The 27,519-nt window shown below is 60.5% G+C and overlaps 2 protein-coding genes across 5 annotated transcripts; both read left to right on the top strand.

The window, feature by feature from the left end:
* Nucleotides 1-166: 166 nt before the first annotated feature.
* On the top strand, nucleotides 167-22,224 carry PRX (periaxin). 4 transcript variants are annotated; one of them, XM_054999051.1, is made up of 7 exons: nucleotides 167-184; nucleotides 12,011-12,066; nucleotides 12,670-12,771; nucleotides 13,294-13,410; nucleotides 13,584-13,743; nucleotides 14,094-14,287; nucleotides 15,795-22,224. In XM_054999051.1, exons 4-7 carry the CDS (start codon nucleotides 13,384-13,386, stop codon nucleotides 20,937-20,939), a joined length of 5,526 nt encoding a protein of 1,841 aa, XP_054855026.1. In that variant the 5' UTR covers nucleotides 167-184; nucleotides 12,011-12,066; nucleotides 12,670-12,771; nucleotides 13,294-13,383; the 3' UTR covers nucleotides 20,940-22,224. The 4 variants fall into 4 exon arrangements, with proteins under 4 accessions (XP_054855026.1, XP_054855024.1, XP_054855023.1 ...); XM_054999049.1 differs by lacking the exon at nucleotides 167-184 and adding an exon at nucleotides 4,879-4,952; XM_054999048.1 differs by lacking the exon at nucleotides 167-184 and adding an exon at nucleotides 10,712-10,791.
* Nucleotides 22,225-23,673: 1,449 nt separating this feature from the next.
* Nucleotides 23,674-26,983, top strand: HIPK4 (homeodomain interacting protein kinase 4). Its single transcript, XM_054998975.1, has 2 exons — nucleotides 23,674-25,308; nucleotides 26,474-26,983. The coding sequence occupies exons 1-2, from the start codon at nucleotides 23,674-23,676 to the stop codon at nucleotides 26,981-26,983; spliced, it is 2,145 nt and encodes a 714-aa protein (XP_054854950.1).
* The last annotated feature ends 536 nt before the right edge of the window (nucleotides 26,984-27,519 follow it).

Here is a 27,519-nt window from a genome sequence, read left to right as displayed (position 1 = left end):
GGGCAGCTCTTTGCAGCCTTGGAATGGGCAGGAAGCTGCAGGAGGAAGTGGCGGCCACACCCGTGGAGTGACTCCTGTCCACGGTATCCTCCCTGCAGATCCTGCCCGACTGCCCCAGATTCCTGGCCAGGAGGCTTCAGCCCGCCCGCCTAGATCAAGCATCCAGCCGCCTCTGCAGAATATGGTTTGTTCACCAGAGCAGAGAAGGGTGATGTGGGCAGCCTTTTGGGCAAAGGTGCCAGGGTGATGGGGGGGGGGGTTCCAACTTCCGGGAGAGGTTGTAGATCACTCATGAGGTTTTAGCTGTCAGCAACAACGAGGGGCGTTTTGTTGCTTTCCTTGCCCTGTTGAGGTGACCCCCCAGTACTGTCTAGCCCCTTCACCCCTCCATGTAAAACTGGATGCCTCGGAATCTGGATTTTGTTTGAGGGAGTGTGGCAGAAGGGGTAGAAACAGATTTTGGGGTGTTTGGATGAGGACTAGAAGTACATTGAGCCATGACCAGAAGTCTTCCGGCATAAGACAGTGTTTGTGTAGCTGTTGCGTAATCCGAGAGTGGTGTCCAGAAACTAGGGCTGTTGAACAGAGTGGAAAGTAGTTGAAGGTCCAGGTGCGCTTTCTGATGGCCGATTCTCTGCTGTCACAGACTGAGCACTCAGGGCGTTGGGTGTTTTGCTAGCAGAGGCCAAATTGATTATAAAATGAGCTTTGTATTCCAAAGGTTTTCTGGAAGGGCACCTGGCAGGCCTCTGCAAGCGCTGCTTTGGGTAGGTGAATGCTGAGAGGTGCCCCTTCTCTATGCCCCTCTGCCAAGCCTCTGCACTCTCGCAAGGGAGTAGGTTGAGAGTAAGAGGCAGCGTGTTTGGGAAGTCTGCATAAGGGCAGGAGGGATGCAATGCGGAACCAGCCTGCAGGCCTCTGGCAGAGGCAGCATGAGAAAGGGAGAGCTGGTCCCTGTGGATGGAAGGAAGGAAGGAAGGAAGGCGGGCGGTGTGGACTGGCGCTGCCTTTGCTGGAGGGACAAATGGTCTCCTCAGCTCCTCTGTGCTCTTTGCTGGGAATCTGCCACTTGAGAGGTGAGCTCTGAAGGGCTCCTCAATGTCTGTTTAATAACAGTTTGGTGTAGTGGTTAAGGGACTCTAATCTGGAGAGCCGGGTTTGATTCCCTACTGCCTGAAGCCAGCTGGGTGACCTTGGGCTAGTCACAGCTCTCTCCGAACTCTCTCAGCCCCGCCCACCTCACAGGGTGTTTTGTTGTGGGGATAATAATGGCATGCTTTGTAAACCGCTCTGAGTGGGCATTAAATTGTCCTGAAGGGCGGGATATAAATCGAATGTTATTGTGTTATTATTAATAATGATAATCATCGATTTATATACCACCCTTCAGGACAACTTAATGCCCAGTCAGAGTGGTTTACAAAGCATGTCATTATTATCCCCACAACAACACCCTGTGAGGTGGGCGGGGCTGAGAGAGCTCCGAGGGAGCTGTGACTGGCCCAAGGTCACCCAGCCGGCTTCAAGCGGAAGAGGGGGGAATCCAACCCGGTTCTCCAGAACCCACTCTTAACCACAGCACCAAACTGGCCAAGCTCTTGGGGCCCCACTCTCCTTAGCAGCTGCTCCAGGTTGCTCCCAGGACCCCAGCACTGGTGCTGCCCTCTCAGGGTGGGTGTGGCCTGGCTGGCAGACCCCGGCTTCAGGTGCCAGAGGCCTTGAGGGCCGAGCCCGGGCTGAACTGGACAGCAGGACCGGCAAAGCAGCTGGGTGAGGAGGACCCCAGAACAGCCACGAGGGGGCGCTGCTGGGCCCGTGGTTGCTTTTCCTTCCTGCCATGCAGACGCAGGAGGGCTCCCCCGCCTCACCCTGGAAGCATAGCAGGGAATCCAGGCCTGGGCTTGTGAGCGGGGTCTTCAAGGGATGCTGGTTAAAAGGGGGGGGCAAGCTTGAGTGGGGCGGGTGGGTGTGACACCCCGGCAGAGAGTTGTTGGGAGAAATGGTCTTTTACTTTGAAATGTGATAGCACCCGTTTAAAGAATAAGAACTTGCCACCTTGGGGGACCTGAACTGGGTAGAAGGGGGGCGGAAATATGGTTGAATTATTTTTTAAAAAATTTAGAACCAAACATCCCTTTTTAAAATAAAAGCTGCTGGCAAAATAGCCCCATGATGCTTGCAGCATCCCAGATTAAGCAGGCCTGGTGCACAGCCCGAATCCCCCAGAACTGGTACGAGCAATCCAGGTGCTGCCAGAGACCGTGCCAAGGAAAGCTCTGCCACCAAGTGTGGGCCTTTGCAATCAGACTGGCTGTGGGGTTGGTCTGCCCATTCTGGCTTGGATGAGGCATCTGCCCCCCCACACATACACACACTCAGTGTTAGCAAAGGTTGCCCTGAGACAGGCCCAAGGCCCATACAAAACAAGTGGCCAGAGACAGGACAGGGCCGGGGGCAGATCCTGCAACACAGACTTCCGCTGGGGGCTGCCTGCAGTGGGGGTGGGTCTGGTCCAAGCACTCTGCCGCAAGGAAGCCCGCTCTGATGAAGACGTCCGGCACTGTGTACGCTGGATCTGCCTGGGGACTGACCCCTTGCCCTGGGAGGAGGGGGGGCAGGCACTGGAGGGTTATCTCGCAGACGCCAGGCTCCATGGAGCTTGAGTTCCCAGGTCTATCTTTGGAACCAGTTTCCTTGCCTCCTTGGCACAGAGCCCCGCAGGGCCTTTCTCTTGTCTAAAAAGATCCACCTAGGGCTTGAGGGAGGGGGCGGGGTCATGCATGCGCAGGCAGATTGAGGGCTTGGTCAGAGTTATCCAGGGCAGCACTGTTGTTTCTGAGAGACAGCCTGTATCTCCACACCCGGCAAGCTTTCCTAGGAAAGAGCGATGATGGCCCCAAAAGGAAGAATGCCTGTTTCCGTCCTTCCTGGGCGTGCCTCTTCCTGGAGCTTGATCGCCAGCTGGCCTTTTCTTCTGCAGGGCTCCCTCCGAAGCCCCACTACCAGCCCCCTGCATTCTGAGGCACAGTGGGCTAAGGGGGACAGGGCCCAGCAGTTGCGCCAAAGGGGCACTCTGCCCCCTTCCTTCTTGGCCTCTAGATGCCAGGCAGTTTGGCGTCTGGGGCATATTCTGGCCGCGGCTTCTGCTTTGGCTACTGTTGATTTGTGTCAGCTTGACAGAGATCTTGACAGGCTCCTTGGCCTTCTGTGTCAGGGGGCATTGTGCTCTTTTGGGCTGGGCTGTAATTCTTGGGTGTGAGTTCATCTGACTGCCAGCCATGGGGCAGGGAGGGGGGGAGGAAGATTACCTAACATAATCACAGCCCAGCTGGTCCAGACCCTGCGGCCCACCTAGTCCAGCATCCCATTTCACAGTGGCCAGCCAGGGCCAACAGATGGCGCAGACCCCTTGCCCAGTGTTGCCCCCTAGCACGGGTTCCAGAGCATCACCGCCTCTGAACACGGAGGTTCCCCCTCGCCATGGCTAGTAGCTGTTGACCCTCCATGAGGGCCTCCCCCTTTTAAAGTCAGCTGTGCTCAGGGCCGCCCACCCCTGGAGTCGAAGCTCCCTTTGTCCAGGTGCTCTTCCTCTGGAAAGCCCCCACTCCGGAAATCAGGCTGGTCTTTCAGGTGCTCCTGGACTCGAATCTTGCTCTTCTAAGGGAGACCCGCACAGCTGCTCACCTGGAACTATCTTCATTGAGTAAAGAAGTCTTTCCTTGTGTCTGTGCTGAGCCTGTTGCCCATCCACTTCTTTGGGTGCCCCTGAGTTCCTGCTTTACTGGAGAGGGAGAAAAAAGCCCCGCCTGCCCATTTTCTCTACCCACTGCATAATTTTATAAACCTCTATTGCACCCCCCCCCGCAGCTGTCTTTTTTTCTGAATTGAGTCCCTCCCTCACCCTCCCGCCTAAGGAAAGATGTTCTAATCACCTTGGTTGCCTTCTCCGGCCGTTCTCCACCCTTCCGAAAGCCTTTCCAGTGGGCTCAGCCCCCCAACAAGTCAGAGCAGACGGCGGGCCTGGCTGGCTGCCCGCCCACCCCAGCCGAGCCCAACCGGGCAGCCGGCCTTTGTTTCTCCCCGCCTGGGCCAGGCCTGCCCTGAGCCCGACAATGGCAGGGGCTTTCCAGAGGCTGCCCAAACTGCTGATGGAGGGTTTGCTCTAATCCTGCTGGCTGGCTCCCTTTTCATGCCTCCGCCTGCCCGCTGGCACGGCAGGGGTCTTTAGCCCGCTTGGCTGCGAAGAGCACCCTGTGCAGAGAGCCCTGGCACCCGGTGGGAAGCGCCAGCGCAAGGGAAGGCAGCATGTGTGACTGCTTCGCAAGGGTGTGCGGGGTCTCTTGGTCCCCAGCAGCCGCTGCTGGTAAGGGGGGCTGGGGAGGGGGGCAGGGCGCCCCAGGCCCTGGCACTGGAACGCTGCCCGGATGCCAGCGGGCACCTCTGCTCTGTCGCTGCGCAGGCTCAAGGGCGGGAGCGCTCCTGGGCCCCATGGATAGCCAGCTGTGGCCCCCGGAAGGCTCGGGCCCGGGCCCGCCGTGGGGTGTTGCCGAGAGAGCCACCTGCCCCGGGCATGGCCTGAAAGGGCCGCCTCCCTCCCCGGCTCGCTCGGCAGGCCTTCGAGGGCGCTGCTTCTGCTGAGGCGCCCCCCCCCCCCGTGCCCGGGGGAAGCCCGCGGCGGCACGCGGCTCTGCCCTGGCGGCGGGGCGGCGAACCTCAGGCCGACGGCCGTCGGTCGCCCCGGCAGCGGAGCCGCCTCTGAGCACGTGCAGAGGGCCGGCCGGGGCGCGCTCGGCGGCGGCCCCTCCCCGCCAGGGCCCGGCCGAGTCCGGCGCCCACGGGCTGGAGGGCCGGCCGGGGCCGCCCCCTTCCTGCCCGCCGGCGCCTCGGCCCGCGCCCCAGGCAGCGGCTGCCCAGAGCGGCGGAGCCCCGCGGAGCGCCTGGACGGCGGGCAGGTAGGGCCGCGCGGGCTCCCTTCGGACAGCCGGGAGGGCCGGCGCTCGGCTCCGCTGCCCGCCGGAGGGCGTTCCGGGCCGGCGCCTGGCGAACGGGAGCGAGGGCCGGCGGGGCGGGGCGCAGGCCGCGGCGGCGAGCCTCGGCGTCGCTTTCCTGGACGCGCCCCGGCCAGAGCCGCGCCAGCCGGGCAGGAGGCGTCGGGGGGCCGGGCCGGGGCGAGGGGGCGGCAGGGGCGCCGGCGGCGGAGGAGCGCGCTGGGGGGGGGGGTCGCCGGGCTGCCAAAGAAGAGCCTGGCCCGGGCTGGGCGGCCCCGCTGGGGGCTTTTCCGCCCGCCGTTGGGCCGCGGCTCCTCCTCCGAGAACGCGACGGACGTTTCCAGGCCGCTTTGCGCGCAGAGACGGGCCGGGAGAGGCCCCCCCCCCCGCCCAAGTGGGCGCGTTTGGCGGGGAGGGGCGGGCGGAGGCGGCGGCCTGCGGGTCAGCCGCGCGGCCCCTTGGCTGGGCTCCGAAGAGGGCTGCCTGCCGGCGGCGCTGGAAGAAGCGCGGGCCGCCCGGGGGAGCGGACGGGGGCTGCCGGTGGGCCGAGAGCCTCGAGCCGGCCAAGCAGGCGGGGGGCGGGCGAGAAGCTCCGGGCGTCTGGCCCCTTCGTGGAAGCGCGGGGCGCGCCTTGGCGCCCCCCTCCCGTTGGTGCGGCCGGGCCGCGAGAGGGCCCAGGAGGAGCGGCGGGGCCGGGGCCGGGGCCGCGTGTGCCTCTGCCCGCAGAGCGGGGTGCACGATGTGCCGCGGGTCAGAAATGGAAGCCGCCCGCCTGCCTTTTTGCGGAAAGGCGGATGGCAGCCGCAAGCCTGGTCATCTGTTGAATTTATTTCAAGGATTTCTTTCGGCCTTGCCCCCCAATTCGGGGGCCTCAAGGCAGCGAACATTTCAACCACCTCAACACATTTAAAATGCAAATATATATAAAACACTGAGAACAATTGAAAGAGTCAAACTGGCAGAGCACTGGCTGAGCTGGGCGCCTGGTGCCTGGGTGGGCTGGCTGAGAACTGGTGTGCAAAAGGGGGGGGGTTCGCATGGCACCCTTGACTTCTCACACACAGCTGGAGCGGTGTCTGGGTGTCCTCCCTGCTCTTGCGCCGTGGCTCCTTGGAAGTGTCCGGGCTGAAGGGAAGCCTGCCTCATTCCCTTTGCTTGCAGGAAGGCGTCCTGAAGCGGGCCTCTCCCCGCAAGGCCTCCTAATGCCCCCACCTCGCAGGGAGACGCTTCCCCACTTTGCTGCTTCCATGCTCTGGAGAGCACAATGGGTGGCGTGAAGCCCCCTGAGAGTTCACCCTGCTTGCCAGCTTTCCTTTGGGAGCAGGAGAGGAGGCTGCTTTCCCCTCCCCCGCCCCCCCCCCGCCTTGTGCTCCAAAGTGGAGGTGCCAGGGTTCAAGCCAGCCGGGGGTGGGGGGTGGGGGGTGGGGAGTCTGTACTTCACCAGGGCGTGGCATTCGTCTTATGCTTTCTGGCACTCTTGCTCACGTTCTTGAGGCCTGGCCTATGGAACAGGTTCTGGGACTACCTTTACAGCTGGTCCAGGCCAGGCCCTGCCCTCCAGTCCCACACAAACAGCCTCCAACATTAGGAGAGAACAGCCAACTCCAGCAAGTTGTGCTTAAAACTCTCTTTGCATTCAAAAGAGGATGTTAAGTTTTCCCCTCCCCCTCTCTGCCCAAGACTGTTTTCCTCCTGGTGATGTTGGCTGCAGCCCATCTCAGAGGCAGGCGGGACTCTGAGAAGAGCTGGGAAAGCCCGTCTTGCAGCCAAGACCCCTCCCCAACAGTTCCTTCTTGTGCCAGCAGTTAGCCTTGGCTCAGGCTCCCTGCTGGATGAGGCCTGGTGGCTGGAGCGGGCCAGGGGCTCCTTCAGTAACTTGACAGCTGCTCCCAGGCTCAGTGGAGCAAACCTTTCTGGCCTGAACTGGCACTGGACCGAGTTCTGCGGCACCTCTTGTCTGAATTTCCCTCTGCAGTGAATAGCTAGCTTCTGCCCCAGGGCTTCTAGGAGGATGTTTTGGCAGCTCCAGCTCATTCCCAGACTACTAGGCCCAGATGGCTGCGCATGGAGGGTAGCACAGTGCCTGCGCCAGAGGGCCTGTGGAGTCCTGGACAGATCGCCTGAGGATCTGTAGGCGCGGCCCAGCTGCACACACAAACATTTGGGGAGGGAACAAAGCCCTTGGGATGCACATATCCTTTTCTATGAAGGGAAAGGGAAACTGTCAGTTTGGCTGGGATTAAAATTTTCCTCAGGCCCAAGGGACAGTGACTCTGTAGGGCAAGCTGAGGACTGGAAAGAGGGCCTGGCAGGTTGGGAAGGCCCCGAAGGAAGCTGAGCTAGGGAAGCTTAAGTGGAACACAGAGGAGATGCACAGGCTCTGTGTGTGTGTGTGTGTGAGAGAGAGAGAGAGAGAGAGACTCTTCTGTAGCCAGTCCTTTCACTCGTGCCTTCTAGTCTGCTTCAGATGGGGGAGGGCTAGAGATGCGCGGTGGATTGTGTCCACAGATGGGAGAAAAGCCTCTGCCAAAGACCATCTAAGCTCGGCTGAGGCGTCTTTCTGTATACAAAGAATGTGGGTCCCTTTTCACACATGGACACCAGAGCGCATCACGCACACTGTCTCGAGGCTCTGGGCAAAGGAGGTGTGGCGGTCATAGGAGGCATGGCATTAGGCCTGGTGTCCGGCCGGAGGTGCTTGTGGGGCAGTCCTGCACATCAGCCCTTAAGGGCCGTGGCTGCCCCACCCCCTGCCTTAGGCCCTGCAGATCTGCTCAGGGGCTGAACGGAGCCTCTGCTTGCCGGGAGCCTGGCTGTTTCGAGGGGAGGCCTTTCAAAACTGGCCACAAGGTGTTCATTACCTACACGCTGTCTCTTTCCTACCACCACTTGTTGCCATAAAGGACAACTGCGGAATCAGATGCAGGGATATCCAGTGGGTTTAGCCTGGGTTTCCAGGTATACAGCTTTGAAACTGAGTTTAATGGGCACAGCCCCCCACCAAGTCTCTTGTCTGAGGTTTGTCAGGGTTTGATTGCACTGAATGCCTTGAGATTTACAAAAAAGTTATGAAAATCTGCGCTACTGCTGTCTTAAACATTTCCCCCAAGACAGCCTGAAGGGGCATCTTGTCACACCCAGGCAGGATGTATCTGAACTGGCGACAGAGAGGCGCCCCAGGCAGCAAGGCTGGGCCAAGAATTAGAATCAGGATGCTGGAGAGGGGGCGGAGGGCCGACACCCCCTGAAGTGCAGGAGAGGGCAGGTGGCTTCTGGGCCACGAATAACCCTGGCACTGTTCACCATTAAGTGAGAATTTAAAGGAATGCTTGCCCCCCCCCGTTGTCGTAGGGGTGAGGTTGGTGCGTGGTGGAGGCTAACAGGTTCCCACCCACTTGCAGAAATGGGGCTGTTCTGGTCTTGCAAAGGAATCAACTGTACTTATGGCTTTGAAATGTGCTGCGAACTGACATCACCTCTGAGCATGTGCAGAGTACTTTCACCCTCCTTGGGTGAATTAACTGGTGAATTCAGAGCCTGGTTGGTCTCCGTGGTGTTTTATTGTACAGTCAGTCAGTCAAGTTGTCCTCCACCCCTGCAAAGGGTTGCATAATCTCATAGCAGAGACAGAACAAAGAAAAAAATGGCGGGGAGTGGGTGGCCAGAATTATGGCACATACCGGGGCGGGGGGTGGGGGCACTTGTCCTGTGAGGCCCCTCCCCATTTGCCGCTGTGTGTCCCGTCCCCACTGTCGGGGGCCGTTCCCTGGCCAACTCGCGCTGGCATCTCTCTGCCCCTCCTGCTGCCGCCGCCTTCCGTTTTTGTGCTGGCCCCTTTGCTTCCCCTGCCCCTTCTTCCTTAAACGTGCCGAATAACAGTCGGGCGAAATGAGCCTGAAATGGCTCCCTCCGTTCTAGGTATGGGGAGGCCAGGCCGTTTCCTTCCCTTGCCTTTTCTCTCGCTCCCTGTCTCTCTCGGGGGGGGGGCACATCTTGGTCTTTCCATTGGCTTGGGGCCAGCCCCCAGCCACAGCTCCTTTGCTCCAAACTGGGGTCCCCCTCACCCTGCCCAGCGTACTGGGACTCGCCTGCTTGGAGGTCCATGTGTTGCCACGCTCAGTCCATTGAGAAACCAACTTGTGAATGCGCCGCTGTGGGCACCACTTCCCTGCCCCTCTCCCTGTGGAAGGCCTGTCGCCCTTGGGCACTTGCTTTGTCACTCGGAAATTGAGCCCTCTCTCAAGTACATTTTTAAAAATCCTGCCCTCTTTCCTTACATGAGTCTCCCTTTCCGTTACCCTCCAAACATCCCTGTGAGAATGGGTGACGGGCACAAGAGAGTCTTCTGTAGCAGTGCTGGAATTTGGACAAGTGTCTCCACCTCCCTAACCACTACACATCACTGCCTTTGTAATCGAGGCTGCAGTCCTATGCCTGCTTGCTTGGCAGGAAGTCCCACTGAGCAAAGCAGGGCTGACCTCTGGCTGTGCATGCCTAGGATTGGGTAGCAGGCCCCCCTCAGGCCCCAGTGAGCTGGGCACACAGGGACAAGAAGGGAGCGCACGTTGGACTGTGGTGGTTCCCCCCCCCCCGGTGTCTGAGAAAGAGAGCTTTGGTGTGCCGAAGCTCACCGTGGGGTAAATGTTGTTAGTCTTTAGGGTGCCCCTGGACTTCTGGTTTGTTTTGCTATGACAGACCACCATGGCTCACCCGCGGGAACTGTTGAGATGCCCGCCACTTGTTTGCTGACTGGCAGTGCCCCCCTGGGACTGGCCCTTCTGGCAGCCACTTGAACAAGGGACAGAAAGGGTCCCCTGTTGGATCCAGGCAGTGGCCCATCCTATCTGGCCTCCTGAGCCAAGCAGGGCCCAGAGGCTGAGCCCCCGAGTGTTGCTGCCTCCTAGCACTGGTGCTCAGTGGTAGACTGCCTCTGAATGAGGAGGCTCCCTTTAGCCCACCTGGCTAGGAGCCACTGTGATGCCTAATTCCCTCACGAAGCCTCCCAAGTTGGTCCCCAGTTCTTGGGTGTGGAGACGCTTCCAGCATCCCTTTGCCAGGGCTTCTTGCGGCCGTCCTTCTGGCTGGCTGGCAGAGGGGCGGCTCCAGGGCTCCCTGCTGACCTGGCCTCCCTTGTGCTGAGCCAACAGAATGCCTGGCGGGCTCCCTGTGCAGTTGCCAGGCCGGGGGGTGGGTGGGTGGGGGAGGATGGAGAGAAACAAGGCAGCGCTTGTCTGCTGTGGAGTGGGAGCTGTTCTCTCTCAACTGTGTTCTGCATGGGGGGGGGGCAGAAGGCAGGCAGAGGAAATTCCTTCTAGTGCCACCTGCAGCCTGCAGGGGCCCCAACCCGGGCAGGTCGCTCCAGCTCCACCCTTTTCCCTGGGCCTCAGCTGCTCACCTGCCTGGCCCCCAGACACCAGGGCCGGGGAAGCCCCACGCTGGCTGTGCCTGCTGTTGTGTCCTCCCCCCTGACATGGGGGGGGGAGGAGCATTGTGGATTTAATACCCTGCGGCTTCCTTTCTGCACAGAGTGTCTGGAGCCACATATATGCTGGGTCTGGCCGAGGGCAGCCAGTGACCTCTCATGAACCTCAGGACTGGCTTGATGCAGAATTGGCCCCCTTGGCGCTTCTGGCTGGAGACTGCAGCTTCAGGCTGGCCTGGGGAGGGGGCAATGAAGGCTTTCCTGTGCAGCCATTCTTTGAGACCCTGGAACTGGAGAGGACGGGACTAGACATGGCCCAGACCTTCAGCCTGCAGAGCTCCTCCATCCCCTCTGGCCTTTGCCACCAGCATCTGAGCGGGGGTGTGTGTGTGTGTGTGTCCCCCATTTTAGCTACTCTAGCTAACAGCCAGATTGTCTGATCACAGGCAGCTCAGCCAAGCAGCTCCAGTGGAGAATTTGGGTTGTGTAGAAGCAGTTGCTTTTCTCTGCCTTGAATCTCCTGGGTGATCCAGTGATCCGCTTTGTCAGATGTCTTCATCCATCCATCCATCCGTGACTCCCTCCCCCCCCCCCCGGTTCCAGTCCCTGAACAGGACCGCAAGCCAGCCTCCATTCATTGGCTGGTGGGAGTGGGATGCAGGCAAAGCCCACCGGCCTTTTGTGAGGGAGTGGAGGCCCTGTCCCCTGAGCCCTGTGGTGGTTTGCCAGGCTATCCCTGCTCCAGATTGGAGACTGAGGGGGTGCCGGTCTGTGCTCCAGCTGAGCTCAGAGGAGGTGCCTCGGAACTGGGCCCAGAATGCCAGCTATGCCCCAGAGGGCTCTGCCCAGCCCCAGCTGCCCTTTGTCTGCCAAGGCCCAGGAATGCACAGCGGCAAGCCATGACCTTTGGGGGAATGGTGTGGCGTGGGCCCCTGGAGCCAAAGAGAACGTGGGAATGAAATGCCGCCTGCCCCCAAGCAGAATGCCTCAGCCAAGGGCGGGCGGGGGGGGGGGATACATGGCGGGTGCTTGAAAGGGGTTGAACTGGGTTGCCAGCAGGGACAGAAGGGAAGGCAGTGGGGGCAGGATTAGGACTGGAGCCCTGCATGGGAGAGGACCTGCCTCTCGCTCAGAGCCGGAAGGGCTGTCCGGGCTTCTTTATTCTGGGCAGCCTGCCTCTGAGAACCAGCTGCTACGGCGCAAGGGGATGGCTAGTGCCTCCTTCCTAGAACATCTCTTGGGAAGGAGAGGCCCAGCCCTGCAGGGTCTTCTTGTCAAGGCAGCAGATCAGGTGGGCTCCTCTGATCCTGGGCTGAGATTGCATGAGGAAGCACCCGAGGGCTGGATGGGGCTGTCTGCGTCTCTGGGGCCTGCGCAGGAGGACAGGGTGGGTGTGGCCTGCCACAGGCACTTTGGTGTCTTGAGTGAGCCATGCTGCCCCCCCCCAGTCTTCTGCAATGTATGCTAGGCTCCCTCTTGGGATGCATGGAGGGGGGGCGGGCGGGCGGGCGGGCAGGCACCCCTGGGGCGTGGCAGGCATCTGAGGAGTCTCAGCACAGCCAGAACTCCAAGTAATTAACTGCCTGGTGTCTTTCCACAGCTGCAGAGGGCCACGTACTAGAAAGCCACGAGCACAAGACCAGACACCAAACACCTGTAAGTAACCATAGTCCCCCCCCCCTCAACCCATGCTCAGGGCTGGGTGCTGCAAAATGCCGGCATGTTTGGGGCCAGACTGAAGGCTGTTTGCACCATGACCCAAGAGGAGGATAGTTCATCCACCCCCACCCCCAATTGCTGTTCAGGGGCGGGGGTCCCAGGCCAAACAGAACCAGGTAGGCTTCTGTAGCGCAGCCATATTGCTGCTGCTGCTCTCTTTGAGGTGAGGAACGGGTGATGCCCAAGACCCTGCCCAGAGTCCAGACCATCCATAGACGAGAGCGGCTCCGTGAGTATTTTCCAGGCCCGATCTGTCTCCGCTGGGCTCACTTTCCCCCCTCTTCCCATCCCCCAGCTTGCCAACTGGAGGCTGACTGGGTGTGTGTCAGCAAAGGATCTCTCTGTACTTGAGCCTTTATGGCCCCATCCGTGCTGTGCCTTGCGCAGGGAAACGGGCCATGGCCGCTGCAGGCACAGCCCCCCTGGGCACACGCCCGCTGGAGCTGCAGGGGAGCTGTTCCTTGCCCAGCATGGCAAAGGAGTGCCCAGGAGTGTAATGAGCTTCTGCTGTCTCCCCCCCCCCCACTCCCCACCTTGTAGCTAGCAGATGCCAAGAGGCAGGAGCAGCTTGCTCGGCTCCAGACTTCCACAGGCTCCCACGCCCACCTGCCCCCAGAGGAAGCCGGTGACGCAGGCAGAGCTGTAAGTTTTGCAGGGGGGATGTTTCTTCAGGAGGAGGGGGCTACGAGAAACACTGTCCGCAGGGGACATGCTGGCCGTTCCTCCCGGGGAGGGGGGCCCTGGTGTCTCTTTCATTTGGGAAGGGGGATCAGTCTGTCATTCACATGCTGCTCTGGGACTGAGCAAAGTAAACAACTACACAAAAGGTGCTGGGGGGGGGGGGCGGAATCTCTGCAGCTATGTAGAGGGAGATGCCAGCCCTCTGGTCTAGGGGAGCTGACGCTGGGCATGTTCCCACACTTCCCAAACTGACAGTTCCCACACTTCAGCAGTCTCCAGTTTCATGTTTAAACTGCTGTGAAACCAGTTTGCCTTGCTCAGCCCCACGAAGCATAGATCTGAGCAGGGGGACAGGTAGGAGACACCAGTGAAGAATTCCCAGGAATCCTGAAACAGCCGGCTGGCTCCTAAGGCAAGCAGGGACCGCTGAACTGGTTTAGATGCTCGTGTGGATCTGCCTGTCCCGTCACTGTCCCCTGCCAGGCCCAGAAGGAGAAGCTCCATGCAGAGCTGAAGCGGGTTTTGCAGGAGAAGGGGGGCAGCCAGCCCAGTTCTGGAGAAGCAGAGGAGAGGATGGAGGCACATCTCCGCGCAATGGAGGTGAGGTTGCACAAGGTGCACAAGGCCTGGCTAGGTGGGATCCGGGCCACGGAGCCTCCTGAACCGATGGAGGCCAACTCTGCATGTGCCCACCTCCCTCACACTGCGGGCAGGTGCGTGGCCAGCTCTGACCTATGGCCTGTCAACCTTTCTTCTCCCCCATCCCTCTTCAGAAGACAATTGAGGCATCTGAACTCTTGGAGGTCATTGTGGAGACAGAGGCAGAGGCTGGGGTCAGCGGCATGAGTGTGGCTGGGGGAGGAAAGGAAGGCATCTTTGTCAAGGACGTGTTGGAAGGCTCCCCTGCTGCCCAGGCCTGGAGCCTCAGAGAAGGTAAGAGCGGAGGCGGGGGCGGCTGGTGCAGGGGCGGGTGGGCCACGGGAGGGGACTGAAGTAAGGGCTCCTTCCCTCGCCGCAGCCGCAGCCCTTTCCGTGCCTGCGGGGAAGGGGCCAAGAACCACCTGGGGACAGCCCATGGCTTGGAGGCAAAGTTCCGGGTTCAGTCCCTGGTTAAATGGGGCTCAGCCTCACCGCGTTTCTGGCATTTGAGGTCTGTGCCCATTTCTGAAGTTGCCGTTTCATGCCAAACAGATCTGAAGGGGGTGCTGCAGAGCCACAGCTCCGCCACCAAGCTCCTCCTTGCTTTCTGGGCCTCTTCCTCTGACCCCTCTCCCCCTCGTCAGGTGACCAGCTCCTGAGCGCCAGGGTTTATTTCGACAACATGAAGTATGAAGACGCCCTGCAGATCCTCAGGAGTGCAGAGCCCTACAAGATCTCCTTCTGCCTGAAGCGGACTGTCCCCAGCACAGACGTCAGGCGGAGTCCTGGAGCGCCCACCTTCGAAGTGAGAGGGCCGAAAGCCAAAATGGCCAAGCTGGTGGGTGGTGCTGAAATGCTGGTGCACGACTCCTGCTGGGCTCAGCCCCCGTCTGAGTGCTTGAGGCCCCAAGGCCCAGGGAGGGCTCCTGGCTCAGATTACGTTTCAAAAAATCACGACAACAGATTCACAGAAGAGGGGAGACTGGTTCTTTTATTTATGACTCACTTTGTTTGGGGTCTCCTCTCTCCCCACTGAGGACCTGGAATGGCTTCCATCATTCTCCCCTTCCCCGTTTTATCCTCCCGGCGACCCCATGAGGTGTGTTAGGCCGAGCGTGTGTGACTGGCCCAAGCTCACCCAACGCACTTCCACGCCAGTGTGGGGATTCAAACTTGGGTCTGCTTGAGCATAATCTGACACTCTTAACCATTTCCCCCACACTGCTGGATCACTGCAGTACGTTGTGTGTGGGGCTGCCCTTGGGAGTTCAGACTGTGGCGGCTGGGCAGGGGCCTGATTAGGTCACAGGGATCACCTCGCCCAAAGACTTCCATGGGCGGCCAGTTTGGTTCCAGGTGAAATCCGGGGCCTTTGAAGGATGGCCTTCTCCCATAGGAATCTGCCCAAGAATGGAAGTCTTCCTCTGAGACCTTCTCAGGTGTCCCTGGCCTTCAGGGCTTCACCTGGCGGGAGGCCTTTTCGGTGGTGGCACACTGGCCCTGAACCTCTTTCCCAAGGGAGACTCCACTGGCACTGAGGCGACTGGTACTTCCATACAAGGCTAAGCCGGACTTCTTCGTACATATCTTACAGCCAATTTAATCTTTTCCTGCGGCTGTTACTTTTCTTAGTTGACTGCTTTCATCTTATTATCTTGTATGTCTTCTTGAGACTCTCATCACAGAAGCCCAAGATGCACATCTTAAAAACAAAGGTAGCAGCCACGGTTAGCCAGGATGGCCCCCTGTGCTCCAAGGGCGCCTGCTCCGAACGGCAGCTGTTAGGGACCGACAGCGAGCCCCTCGGCTCCCTGCTCACCAGCTCCCCACTGATGGAGACAGCAGCCCGGGCTAGAAGGGCGGCTGCCCCTGAGCTACCTATGTATTGCCTTTTTATCCAGCCCTTCTTTCCTTTCGCTCCTACAACATCTCTGTGAGGCAGGCTAGACAAGAGAGAGAGAGCTTGGCCCAGGGTCATCAAACGCCTCCATGGCTGAACGGGGCTTTGAATCTGGGTCTCTCAAGTCCTAGGCAGACAGTCTGAGCTCTGCATCCAAAGCCCTCGTGGCTCAGGCCCAGTTTGCCTCCCTCTCAGGGGCCCAAAGTGGCATGTGTATCCACCGTGTAACACAAAGCAGCCACATCTGTCCTCCATGAGCGCAGTGCTGACACCTCTCCCTTCAGGCTCCTGCAGCAGCCTAAGCACGACTCCCCCCCCCCCGGACCCAGTTGCCTGCCCTTGCAGCCCCTCGCCCTCCCAGCCCAGCCCAGCCCAGCCCCCCCCCCTTTCTGGGGATGGCCGGAGGACTGAGGCTCACACAGTTCGCTCTTCTTTCTTTCTGCAGAGCATCCAGAGCTTAACCTCACTGAAGAAGAAGGCAGCTGGGAAGAGCGTGGCCCAGCGCCTGGGAGAGGCCAAAGGCTGGAGCCCCCAGGAGCCAGTGGGGAGCAAGCAGGAGGGGCCGCCGGTGGACGTGGAGTTCTCCTTGCCCCTGTTCTCCAAGCTGCGCAGGGCCAAAAGCACAGGGGAGGTGGCGGTGGCCCGGCCCAGCCCAGAGCGCTCTCCTCTCCTCTCCTCTCTGGAGTCAAAGCGCCGCAAGCTCAAGCTCCCCCGGCTGAGAGTCAGAGAAGCCCTGGCAGCGAGGGCAGGGGGGGTGGAGGGGCGGCTGGACAGGGTCCTGCCCAAGACCGCCACAGAACAGAAAGCCGCTGCCAGAGAAGGCATAGGGGGGAAGGTGTCCAAACTCACAGCCCCTTTCTCCAGGGGAAAGAAGCCCAAGGAGGAGGGAGGGGCCAAAGGGGAAGCTGGAGTCCAGGTGCCGCAGGTGGAACTTGACCTCTCCCTGCCCACAGTTGGGCCCAGCGGGGAGTCTCCCAAGGCCGGTGCCAAACACGAAGGCTTTCCAGTCCAAGTCCTGCCTCTTGGATTGCCCAAGGTGGAGATGGCACTGCCCACAGGAAGCCCCGTGGGGCTGGAAGCCCCTGAAGAGAGTTTCCCAGCCAGGCTGAAGCTCCCCACAGCTGAAGTGGCAGTCCCCAAGGTGGAGGTAGGCCTGCACCTTCCCAAATTGGAGGGCACTGCCCCAGAAACCACCCTCAAAGGGGAAGGATTCCAGTTCAAAGTCCCCAAGGTGGGGGTCTCCACTGAAGAGACAGAGAGGAAGTTGGCCCCTCTTGGTTTTGTCTTGGGAAAAGGAAAAGACCGAGCCAGCAGACAGGAAGAGAAGGTGGCGGTGCCGTCCCTGGATGTGAGGCTCCCTTCTGTAGACCTAGAGATCCCTCTGCCCAGGAGGAAGCCAGAAACTGAGACACCCAAGCCAAAGATGGAGGTCCCAGACGTCTCGATAAAGGTGCCCACGCTCGGCTTACCCAAGCTGGGTTCCAAACTCCAAGAAGAGGAGGAGAGCAGAATGCCCCAAGTGGAACTCTGCGTGGGGAAACCTGAAAGCCCCAAGGCAAAAGCCAAGAGCCCCCGAAGCCAGGCCCGAGGTTTTGGAATTGCCCTGATGGAGGGCAAGTCAGAGAGCAAAGAGGCTCCTGTGGGGCCAGCCGACAGCAAGATGAAATCTCCAGGCCTGACGGTGCCATCCCTTGATGTGCAGCTTCCAAAAGCCTTGGTGGGGCTGGCAGCCCCCGCCCCAGGTGCGAAGGCTGAAGAGGCTGTGGAAGGGCCTCGGTTCAAGATCCAGATGCCCCACCTGTCCCTCCCAAGAGGCAGCTTCCCTTCCAAGGCCATGCCCTCCCCACCCCAAACCCCTGCCCAAGTGCCAAAGCCCGAAGGCAGTGCTGGGGTCCCAGCACTGGATCTGTCCTTGCCAGCGGCAAAGTGGGTGGAAGTGCCGCTTCCCAAGGGACACGTGCCAAAGCCAGAGTTGGATCTCTCTGTGGGTCGGCCTCAGGTGGAGGTGGCGCTCCCTGTGGCCCGGCTGAGTTTTCCTTCAGCCAGGGCTCCAGCCCTTGAACTTGACATGCCCAAAGTTGGGATTGAGCTAGATTTGCCCAAGGCCGACAGTGAGTGCTGGGCACCTGATCAGCCATCCAGAGATCAAGAGGTTACGTTAAAAATGCCCTCGCTTGAGACCCTCAGCAAAGACCTAGAGGTGGAGATCAGTGTCCCCAGGTGCAGGGGGGACCAGCCTGACCTAGAGCCTGGTCTGGGGGCCGCGGAGGGGCCAGAGGTTGGGGCCATCATAGCCAGAATCCCAAAGGTGGCTCTGGCTTTGGGGAAAGAGCAAGCAGCAGAGGTGAGCTTAGTGAGCAAGGAAGGTGCAGGATTGGAAGGCTTAGTCACAGGTGGGCAGGTGAAGCTGCCTTCCGTTGAAGTTTCAGCCATAAAGTTCCCAGAGGTGACCAGAGAGAGGGGCAAATCTCATGAGATGGAAGGCAGGGCCAAGTCACAGAAATTTGCCCTCCCCAAGTTCAGCATTTCTGGCCCAAAGGTCTGGAAAGCGAGTGCCGAGCCATTTGTGGCACAGGTGGAAAGCCCGGAGGCTGCAGACAAAGGGTCAAAGTTGAAGATGCTGAAGTTTGGAGTTTCTTTCCCCAAATCCAAATGGGGGGGAGAGGTAGAGGGCCCCAGGCCAGCTGAGGGGGGGAAAGGGGGGACTCCCAAGGAAAGGGCACGGGCTGCAGCAACGGGTGCGGAGCCCCCAGAGAGCAAGGTGAAGCTTCCCTCCGTAGCACTGCCCCAGGTGGATGTGCACATCGGCCTGCCCACAGGGAAAGCAGAGACCGCCTGCGAAGGGGACCCCAGCCCACGGCCGGCGCTTGGCATAGAGCTTCCAGATCTGAAGCAGAAGATGCCAAAGTTCTCATTGCCCAAGTTTGGGAGCAAAAGTAAGGAGAGTGACGTGGAGCTTGAGACGGGGGAGGCCAAACCAAGTAGGAGCAGGGAGGGCCTGGCAGGAGCACGGGGGGCAAAGAGCTCCGGGAAGGAGGCCGGGGCCAAGGCCCCCAAGTCCAAGAGGTCGTTGTTCAGCACGGCCCGCCGGGACCCAGAGGGGCTGAGCCCAGCAGCTGACAGCAAAACCAAGAAGGGGCCAGAGAGTCCCAAGGAGAAGCCAAGGGGCCCCTCAGTCAAGATGCCCAGTCCCATGGCAGGGGCGGGCCAGGCACGCATCCCCCAGGTGGAGCTGCCCAAGATTGGCCTCCCTGTGGCCAAAGCAGAAGAGGCTCTGCTCGTGGGGTCCGAGAGCCCTGGCCTCCAGGTCAGAGTCCCCTTGCTGGAGATAGCCATGCCTGGCGCTACAACCAAAGGAGAGACAGCTCTGGGGGAGGCCTCGGGGGCAGCCATAAAGAGCCATGAGGGAGAACTGACAATTCCCAAAGCACCTTGTCTTGGCATTTCTGCCCCCATAGTGGAGTTGGACCTTAGCCTGCCCACAGCTGGGGCAGAGGCCCCAGTGCCACAGGGAGCCACTGGTGCAGATGCCAAGATCAAGCTGCCGCAGGTGGAGCTGCCGAAGTTTGGGAGCGGGGAGGGAGCAGATGTGTGTTTGCTTGGAAGGGGAGAAGAGCAAGAAACTGCAGGCACCTCTACCCTGGGCTCCAAGATCCAGCTGCCCAAAGTGGGCATCACCTTGCCCAAAACACAGCTTCCAGGGGTTGAGCTGCACCAGACAGAGGGAGAAGGGGCCCCTGCAGGGCCTGGGGGCGTGTTCAAGATGCCTTCCGTGGGGCTACCCAAGTTCTCCACCCCTAAAGGGAAAGCCTCGGAACAAGAGCCTGCAGGGAGCCTGGAAGCCAGCCGGATGCTGCCCACGGTCCCGCTCAGCAGTCCTTCTGTCAGGCTTCCCAAGTCGAGGGCCTCCAGCTCGGGTGGGGAAGGGGAGGCAGAGACGGGCCTGCCCCAGCTTGAGCTGAAAGTCCCCAGACTCATAGGAAGCACCGAGATGATGCTGGGCACAGAAACGGGGAGCAAGGGGGGCCCAGTCAAGGTGCCTCCTCCACTAACTAGCTTTGGCCTTTGCAAGGCAGATGGGGAAGTGGAGGCAGGAGCTATGGGGGAGGTGGCTGCGTGTGGCCCTCCTGACAGCAAGTTCAAGCTGAAAATCCCTTCCCTGGGCCTCTCCAAGGCTGGCATGGAGCCCAGGACCGACACCCAGCCCCTCTGTCCTTCTCCCAAGGAAGGCGATGTCTCCTTCCAAATGCCGCAGATCGCTCTTCCGGCTGTGGGGTTCTCTGTGGATCAAGATGGTAAGAGGGAAGCCAAAGTAGAAGCAGGGAAACGGGCAAGTGCCGAAGGTCTGGAAGTAGAGGGGTTTGAGGGCAGGTTGAAGATGCCTAAAATCAAGATCCCAGCATTGGGCATGTCAGTCCCCAAGGGAAGCCAGGGCACCGCAGCTCCCCAAAGCCCTGGCAGCTCAGGGCTTGAGGGGGACCCAGATGGGAAGAAAGCCACTTTCATGGTGCCTGGCATAGAGCTTTCCACACCGACCCTTAAAGCTCACGCTGAGTATGAAGTGGAGGGGGCCCAGCTCTGGCATGGAGGCTCCCAGGAGTTGGAAGTGGCTGGCCGAAGAGCCCAAGCTGGCAGCGATGGCCACAAGAGCCCTGGAGGCAAAGGAGAGGCCTCCGATACTGCAGCAGGGAAGAAGTACAAGGTGAAAATCCCCAAGTTTGGACTGTCCTTGCCCAAAGCAGGAGAAAGTGTTCCGGGGCAGGACGCCGAAGCCAAGGTCAAGAGACCCATCTTTGTGCTGGCAAGGCCCAAAGGGAAGGGGGCAGAAGGCGCTTCTGGTCTCCTGGAGGGAGATGAGGAAACAGACAGCAAGGGGGCGGGGGGCAAGTTCAAGCTGAGACCCACAGTTGGACTGTCCCTCTCCGAGCTGAAGATGGGGGCAGAGGTCAACGGGGAGCTGGAGGACGGGGGGCCCGGGAAGGGCTCCTCCGGGATGAAGCTGCCCAAGGTGGGATTTTCCAAGGCGGAGGGGGCCCAAGTCCATGGGGAGAGGGCTGAGGATTCGCTGCAGAACGGCTCTCGGGGCAAGCTGGGCAAACTCCGGCTGCCCCAGCTGGGGCTCTCTTCCCCCTCTGCGCTGGCCGGAAACGACCCTGAGCTCAGCCTCCAGCTGGTGAGAACCGATGCGGCCACGGAGGACGGCGCCTCAGGGGGCCCAGGCGGTGCTTTCGCAGCCCTCAAGTTCAAGCCCCCCAAAATCACTTTCTCAGGCTTCAAGAAAAATGGGGAGGCTGCCCCTGGGCCGGTGGTCTCTTCAGCGGCCCGAACGGAGATGGCCTCCCTGGAAAGGGGTGAGGGGGCCAAGGGGGAAAAGTCCCCCAAGTTTAAGTTTCCAAAGCTAGCGCTGAGCCCCAAGCCCCATGGTGTGCTGGAAATTACCTCCAAAGGGCAGGCCAGTCCAGAGAAGGCTAGAAGGGGTGCACCAGAGGGGCTGAATGTCCAGTTGCCCAGGGTGGGCTTCTCTGAGGAGGCAGCGGACCCCCTGAGGGTTGTAGCCAAAGCTGAGGGTGAGGCCACAGCTGCAGTGTGAGTCTGGGAAGCCTTCATTGCTTGCCGGGGGGGGGGGGCTTTCCTCTCATGTTTAGCACTAACCACAAGCTGGGGGGGGCACAGCCAGAGGGGATGGACCCCCCCCCCACTCCAAGGCGGTCCCCCTGCCTGTCCCCAGCCAGGTCTGTCTTTTTCATGGACAATGCAGGAGAATGACAATTCCTGGGGTACTTAAGCAGCTGCCCTGGGCACGTTTGCTTTCCGCTGCACAGCCTCTCTCTGGGTCACTCTTGCTTAGAATCCCAAGGAGAAAGTTTTGTTGGTGCCAAGCTTGTGTGAAATACTCTTTTAGGAAGCTTGTTCGCTAACCGTTGATGAAGGTCTGTTAGAGAGACCAAGCAACCTGTCCCTGGCCCCCATTTTCCTTTAACATCCTTTGAGGAAAAACGAGCTTTCAGAGGAGGCAAGGGGAGAGGAGGGAGTGTTTGGCTGCGAGTATCCAGAGGGAAGAAGACTGTTGCTCAAAGGGCTGCGAACAGGCAGCTCAGAAGAGAGCTGGTAACCGTTGCTTTGCACTGGCCGTTTCCAGCAGAGGCTGAAGGAGGGGGGGGAGCAAGTGCTCTTCTCTCCCAAGTGACATTTGCAGACAGCGTTTGAGGGGGGGGGACAAGCAACAGTCCCCTTGTAAGGAGCCAGGCAAACCCTAGCACTGGTGGATGGGGCCCTTCGCATTAGCGGAAGGGGAGCTTTGCGAGGAGGTGAGGCTGGGCTGCCCCTTGGTGCTAGCAGAAGGCAAAGCTCCCCTTTTGCCCCCTTCCTAATGGGGGCGCTTCCCTGGGATCCCTCTCCGCCCTTTCTGATGGCAGTTTGACCAGTGCAGCCCGTTTTTTACTTGAAGGGGCAGCAACCCCCACCCTTCTGCAAAGCGTCTAATGGCTTGATTTTAAATATGCAATGTCGCTAGTTCCAGCCCTGCAGCTGTGAAATCTCTCTGTGACTTCCTCCAGCTGTCTTCGCCTTGGGGAGGAAGCCTGTCGGGTGAAGAGGAGCGCTGTTCCCCAGTAGCTCAAGGGCTGCTGGGGGGGGGCGGGGGGGGCAGAAATCCTTTCTTGTTGCTGTGAGATGTACAGATATTCAGCATTTTTTTTAACCATGTGGCCTGCTGTGAAGGGCTTCAAGAATTTGCCACTAAAATTCCTAGTAACCACCTCTGCCAGATGGTATGCTTAATTACTTTTTAAAAATAAAGATGTTCCATATATCTTTGATGCATTCTTCCTCCACCTCGCAGTCTGGGCTTGAATAAAACTAATCTGTGGACTGGCTTTTCTGCATTCTGCATTGTCTTTGCTGGCTGTTTGGGGGAGGGGGTGAAGTCCAGAGTGTTTGTCAAATGGTGTGCATGCCATGCACACGGGGGAGGCCTCTGCCATTTTTCTCCCACTCAGGCAAACAGCTTCTGCTTTAAGCCCATGCAGAGCAGGGGGCTGGACAGGGACGCGATCCAGAAGGTCCTGTGTGCAGTCTGCAGACAGAAGAGGCTTCTGTGAGATTGGTCCAGAGCCAAGGCTGAGGAGATGCCACGGCCCATGGGGCAGGCCCGTGTCCTCTTGGCCCTAACGGAACACAGCGAGGTGGCACTACCTGGGGGTTTGGCTCACGCGAAGTATTTGGAAATGGGATTCCTTGGCCCCCAGGATCCCTGCCACTCTGGGAGGGGGCACAGTGCTGCTTAAGCCTCCCATGGGATCCTCTGCAGGAGTGCATTAAGCGCAGTGACTTAGGGAGCTTGCATCAAAGCAGAGGGGAGGGAGGGCACAATGCAGCACCTGCCAGCTTCCATCCAAACCCCTACAGAGGCTGCCGCCACCTTTGTTTTCCTTGGAAGCCTGCCTCCAGTGAAGGAACTCTACAATGGCGTTACTCTGAGGGGCAGCAGCGCAGCTGCTGTGGTCTTCACGTGCAGCAACTCTCCAAAAGCCCGTAAAATGCACACTGACGAAGTGAGACCTGTGCACTGTGATGCTTTTCTTCTCTGCCTGCCCCAGCATGGTACTAACATGGGGCAAGCGAAGCAGCAGCAGCCAGTTCTGCCACCACTCCCGTATGCCAGTCCCAATACCTCCCCATCAGAAGCACCCTTCAAGGGAAACCTTTCCCGCCACACGTCTGCACACCATAAAAGAAAACCGTGCCATGCTCACCCCTCTTCACCTTGAAGGTTAAGCAGTGGAAAAGGAAGGGGGCAAAAGCATCAGGACCCACAGCCCTGCTTCCGGGTCCCACAGGCAGCTGGAGGAAAGACGAGGCCCGTGCTTGGTGTCCGGGCCAGGCTAGAGCCCTCTGGGGACATCTTCTGCAAAGGGGATAAAAAAGAGGAGGGCCCCCTTCATCTGGGAAACCGAACCTCTGGGCAAGAGTGCTTCGCCTGCATTAAGAGGGGTTATAGGGAAGAGGGAACCCCAGAAAAGGTGCCTGTTCAGAATCAGGGTTTAGGTCCACCCTAAGGAGTGATTATTTGAAGGCACTGTTGCAGAGAAGGGGTGGGGGGGCTGTAGGAAAGAAGTCCTGTCAGCAATCCAAAGTGGTGGGGGGAGGCAGCTGCCTCCACAACAGAACCTTCCTAACTCGGCAACTTTGGAACTGAGCTGACTGTTACATCACCTGTTGTTCCGGAGAAGGGCCGGGGTTCTCTCTGCTCCAAGAAAGCCGGACCTCTGTTTGCAAGAAGCCACTTTGCACCCGTGTTTCTGGGCTTGGGCAAGCGCAGAACGATGGTCACAATTGAGTCAGCGTCTGACTACTACGACGTATTCGAGATCCTGGGGAAGGGCACTTTCGGGGAAGTGGTGAAAAGCTGGAAGCGGAGCTCCGGGGAGATGGTGGCCGTAAAAATCCTGAAGAACGACTCGTACAGGAGCAGGATCATCAAGAACGAGCTGAAGCTGCTGCAGACCATGTCAGAGGTGGACTCGGAGGAGTCACACATTGTCCAGTTCCACGAGTTCTTTCACGATGAGCTCAAGTTCTACCTGGTCTTCGAACTCCTGGAACAAAATCTCTTTGACTTCCAGAAAGAGCACAACTTCTCCCCTTTGCCAGTCCGGCACATCCGCACGGTGACCACTCAGGTGCTCCGAGCCCTGGCCAAGCTGAAGGAGCTGTCCATCATCCATGCAGACCTGAAGCCAGAAAACATCATGCTGGTTGACCAGGTCAGGTACCCTTTCCGCGTCAAGGTGATCGACTTTGGCTCGGCCAGCATCTTCAACGAGGTACGCTACGTCAAAGAGCCGTACATCCAGTCCCGGTTCTATCGGGCCCCAGAGATATTGCTGGGCTTGCCATTCTGCGAGAAAGTGGACGTGTGGTCTTTGGGGTGTGTCATGGCAGAGCTGCACCTGGGCTGGCCCCTGTACCCTGGGAACAATGAGTATGACCAGATCCGATACATCTGTGAGACCCAGGGGCTGCCCAGGCCCACCCTTCTCAACGCAGCCCGGAAGGCCCACCTCTTCTTCAAAAGGGGCCAGCATCAGGAGGCAGCCAATACCTGGCAGCTGAAAACCCCGGCCGAGTACCTGGCAGACACCAAGGTGAAGTCAGTGGAGAGGAGGAAGTATGTGCTGAAGTCCCTGGACCAGATGGAGACCGTGAATGTCCACAAGATGATCTACCCGGATGCCGAGGCCTTGGCTGAATACTTTGACCTCAGGAGCATGGTGGAGCTCATCAAGAGGATGCTGACCTGGGACTCGCACGAGCGCATCACCCCCAGCGCAGCTCTGAAGCACCCCTACGTCTCCACACAGCCGCTCAAGCAGAACTACAGCCTCACCCAGTACTACCAGATCTGCCTGCGGAGCCTGCAGGAGTCCCTGAACAGCAGCAGCAAGACCGGGGAGGAAGGCATGCAGCTGTACGGCGCCTTGGAGGAGGAGCACTTTTACGCTGCACAAGAGCCCTTCCAGGAGGGGAACACCCACAGCATCCAGCGGACCACCAGCCAAATGGACGACCTCAGCCTGGCCGAGGCAGGCCAGGACCTGCCTCTAATGGTGTGGGAGGGAGGGGCCAGCAGGGGGCTTTACGAGCCCTTCCCCGGCCCGGCAGAAGCCGCTTCCGGCTGGCGCAAAACCCTCCACCCGAACTTCCCCCTGCACCAGGAGCAAGAGCCCATCCTGGCTTATTACAGGAACCGGCACAGCAGCCCCAAGCACCGCAGGGCCTCCCGGCACACACAGTCGGGCCTTGCCTTTGACAACCTGATCCTGCTGGGGCAAAGCTCCCCCGAAGAGGCTGCAGACTGGGAGAAGAGGAGCGACAGCAGCAGGACATCCCTGCCGGAGTCCAGCGCGAGGGAGGGCCCCGGCCTCTCCCAGGGCCTGAGGGGTTCACCCACTGGGCAGGTAATGGGAACCGCTCAGTCCACCTGGCCACGGTGGAACAGGGCCCTTACGGACGGGCGGGGTGGGGCGGGTCCAGAGGCTCAGGTAAGACTGTTGGGCCAGCTGGGCCCTGCCTCTCGGCCAGCTCGCCTCAAACGAGGAGTGGAACGGAATGCCTGCTGGGGCATGGCCAGCCAAGCTCATGGTCCACCGCAGCGAAAGAGCGGATGGTTCCCCCTAAAAGCCATCCCCCGGAATCCAGGGAGCAGATTGGAGCCCTAAGTGAGGAGGCCCATCCTTTCTCCTGTCTTCCTCTCGCCGTCACCTGCCTGGATGCAAACAGAAGGTGGTTGGCTGCTTCGGCAGCAGACACAGAGTGAAGAACAGCAGGCCAGCCCCGCTCACTCGGAACCTGAGGCCATATAGTCCAGCCTCCTCTGGGCCACAGTGGCCAGCCCCATATCCCAAGCAGAAGTCCTGTTGCGGGGAATAAAGGCAATGACACCCCCCCCTGCCCGCCCGCCCCCACTAGCCTCCCGCATAGCTATCAGGCTGAGGGGGGAGTTCCACTCAGTCCCTGCCAGAGAGGCCCCTCCTCTGGGACTCTGCTCCCTCTTTTCAGAAAGCAAGCTCCGCCTCCGGGCATTCTGCCTGAAGGCCTCCTCTTCTACCTCCAGAAATCCTGCAGGCGCAATGCGGCCGCAGACAGGCTGGGGCCTGGAGCCCGAGGCCAAGCCACCCTCACCCCAGCCCCCTCCCTCGCCTTCTGACTTTTTAAAATGTTGCCTGGGAGTGACCCCTTTGGGTAGGGGGGGGGCTGCTGGGCTAAGGTGGCCATGGTGGTTTAAGCGTGGAAGGCTAAAAAGCACCTAAAGGGAAAACACACCGCAGCAAAAGGGGAAGTTAATCAGAAGCAACACCAACAGCAGCAAGAGAAGTTGCAGCGGCTCAAGACAGGCCGGGCTGCCCAGGCGCGCAAGGGAGGGGAGCGAGGGGGCCCTGCAGAAGGGGGGCTGCGGGGGCAGGCAGTGCGCTGCGCTGCGCCGCGCCGCACTGGTTGACTGGGGATCTCTGGCCGGCCCTGCTGGCCCACCGCACAATGGGAGGCGGGCGGGCACGCTGTCAGTCACCCCCCTCCTCGGGCCCAGCTCGCTGCCCCCTTGCAACCCCCTCCGTAAGCATCCAGCCCCTGCGCGTCCGAGGAAGGGGCGCTGACTCGGGGAAAGAACCGCCGGGCTTCGAGGTGCCCCTCCCGGACTCCTCTGCAACTCTGCTCCGACAGAGGAACGCGGCCCCCCTCTGGGCCTCCCCTCCCGAAACGCAGAGCCGGAGGCCACCGGATCCAGGGCCGGGCCGGGCGGAGGGGGGAGCCCTGTCCCCGGGCGGGGCTGCAGAGAAAGGCCTTCGGAGCGGCCGCCGCGGGACGGCAAAGGGTGCCCGGGCCGGGCGCCTTGCGACGGCGCAGGACGGCACTGACGCGCGCTCCCTTCTCTCTCTTTCTCCCCGGCAGCGAGCGCCCCCGGAGGTCTTCGAGCCGGCCGCCGCCCCGCTGCCCGGAGCCCACAGCTGGCAGCCCGCCGACAAGTGGCTGGCAGAACCCCGCTTGGAACGGAGCGCCCTGCAGGCGGCGCTGCACAGCCCGCGAGCGCGCCCGGCGCTGCAGCCCTTCCTGCCGCACATCGCCAGCCACCAGTGAGCGGCGCCGCGCCGGCCCAGCAGCGGCCCGCCGACAGAGCCCTTGATGTAGCCCCGGAGATTTATAGGCGGGCCCTCGCCGCCGGGCCGCGCGCCAATGAAGGCCCCTCCTACCGCTGCGCCGCTCCGAGCCCCGGCGGCGGCGCCGGGGGAGGCGGGCTTCTCTCGCCGGGCCGGCTCCCGCGCAGCAATAAAAGCTTCCTCCACTGCAGCGCGCTCTCCGCCCCTCTTTCTCCGGGACTGCTGCCAGGGGCCGACGGGGGGCCCAGAGGCGCGCCGCCGCGGGGGCCTCGGGCCGGGCCGAGCCTGGGGGCTGGGCGCGCCGAAGCACCACTCGAGGCGCTTGGCCGTATCCTCGCGCGCCTGCCAAGCCGCAGCGAAGGAGGGGCCGGAGCCACGGCCACAACCGCGCCCCTTCGCGGCATGCGAGGCCCCTCGCCTCGGGCGGGGACGCCGGACTGCCGCTCCCTGGACGGAGCCCGGCCCGGCGCCTCACTTCCCCGCTCTTTGGCAAAGCGCCGCGTGTGCAGCCGGAGC

Source organism: Eublepharis macularius, chromosome 15 (assembly GCF_028583425.1).
Source record: "Eublepharis macularius isolate TG4126 chromosome 15, MPM_Emac_v1.0, whole genome shotgun sequence".
Taxonomy (NCBI): Eukaryota; Metazoa; Chordata; class Lepidosauria; order Squamata; family Eublepharidae; genus Eublepharis; species Eublepharis macularius.
This window is presented reverse-complemented; position numbering and strand designations above follow the sequence as displayed.

What these genes read in the sequence shown, in the direction of transcription:
- PRX (XM_054999048.1), top strand. Translation starts at nt 10,722, where the DNA reads ATGGCCCAGACCTTCAGCCTGCAGAGCTCCTCCATCCCCTCTGGCCTT. An exon ending in CCGGTGACGCAGGCAGAGCT is followed by an intron (nt 12,772 to 13,293) that starts GTAAGTTTTGCA and finishes GTCCCCTGCCAG; the next exon opens with GCCCAGAAGGAGAAGCTCCA. An exon ending in CACATCTCCGCGCAATGGAG is followed by an intron (nt 13,411 to 13,583) that starts GTGAGGTTGCAC and finishes ATCCCTCTTCAG; the next exon opens with AAGACAATTGAGGCATCTGA.
- HIPK4 (XM_054998975.1), top strand. Translation starts at nt 23,674, where the DNA reads ATGGTCACAATTGAGTCAGCGTCTGACTACTACGACGTATTCGAGATC. An exon ending in GGGGTTCACCCACTGGGCAG is followed by an intron (nt 25,309 to 26,473) that starts GTAATGGGAACC and finishes GTAAGCATCCAG; the next exon opens with CCCCTGCGCGTCCGAGGAAG.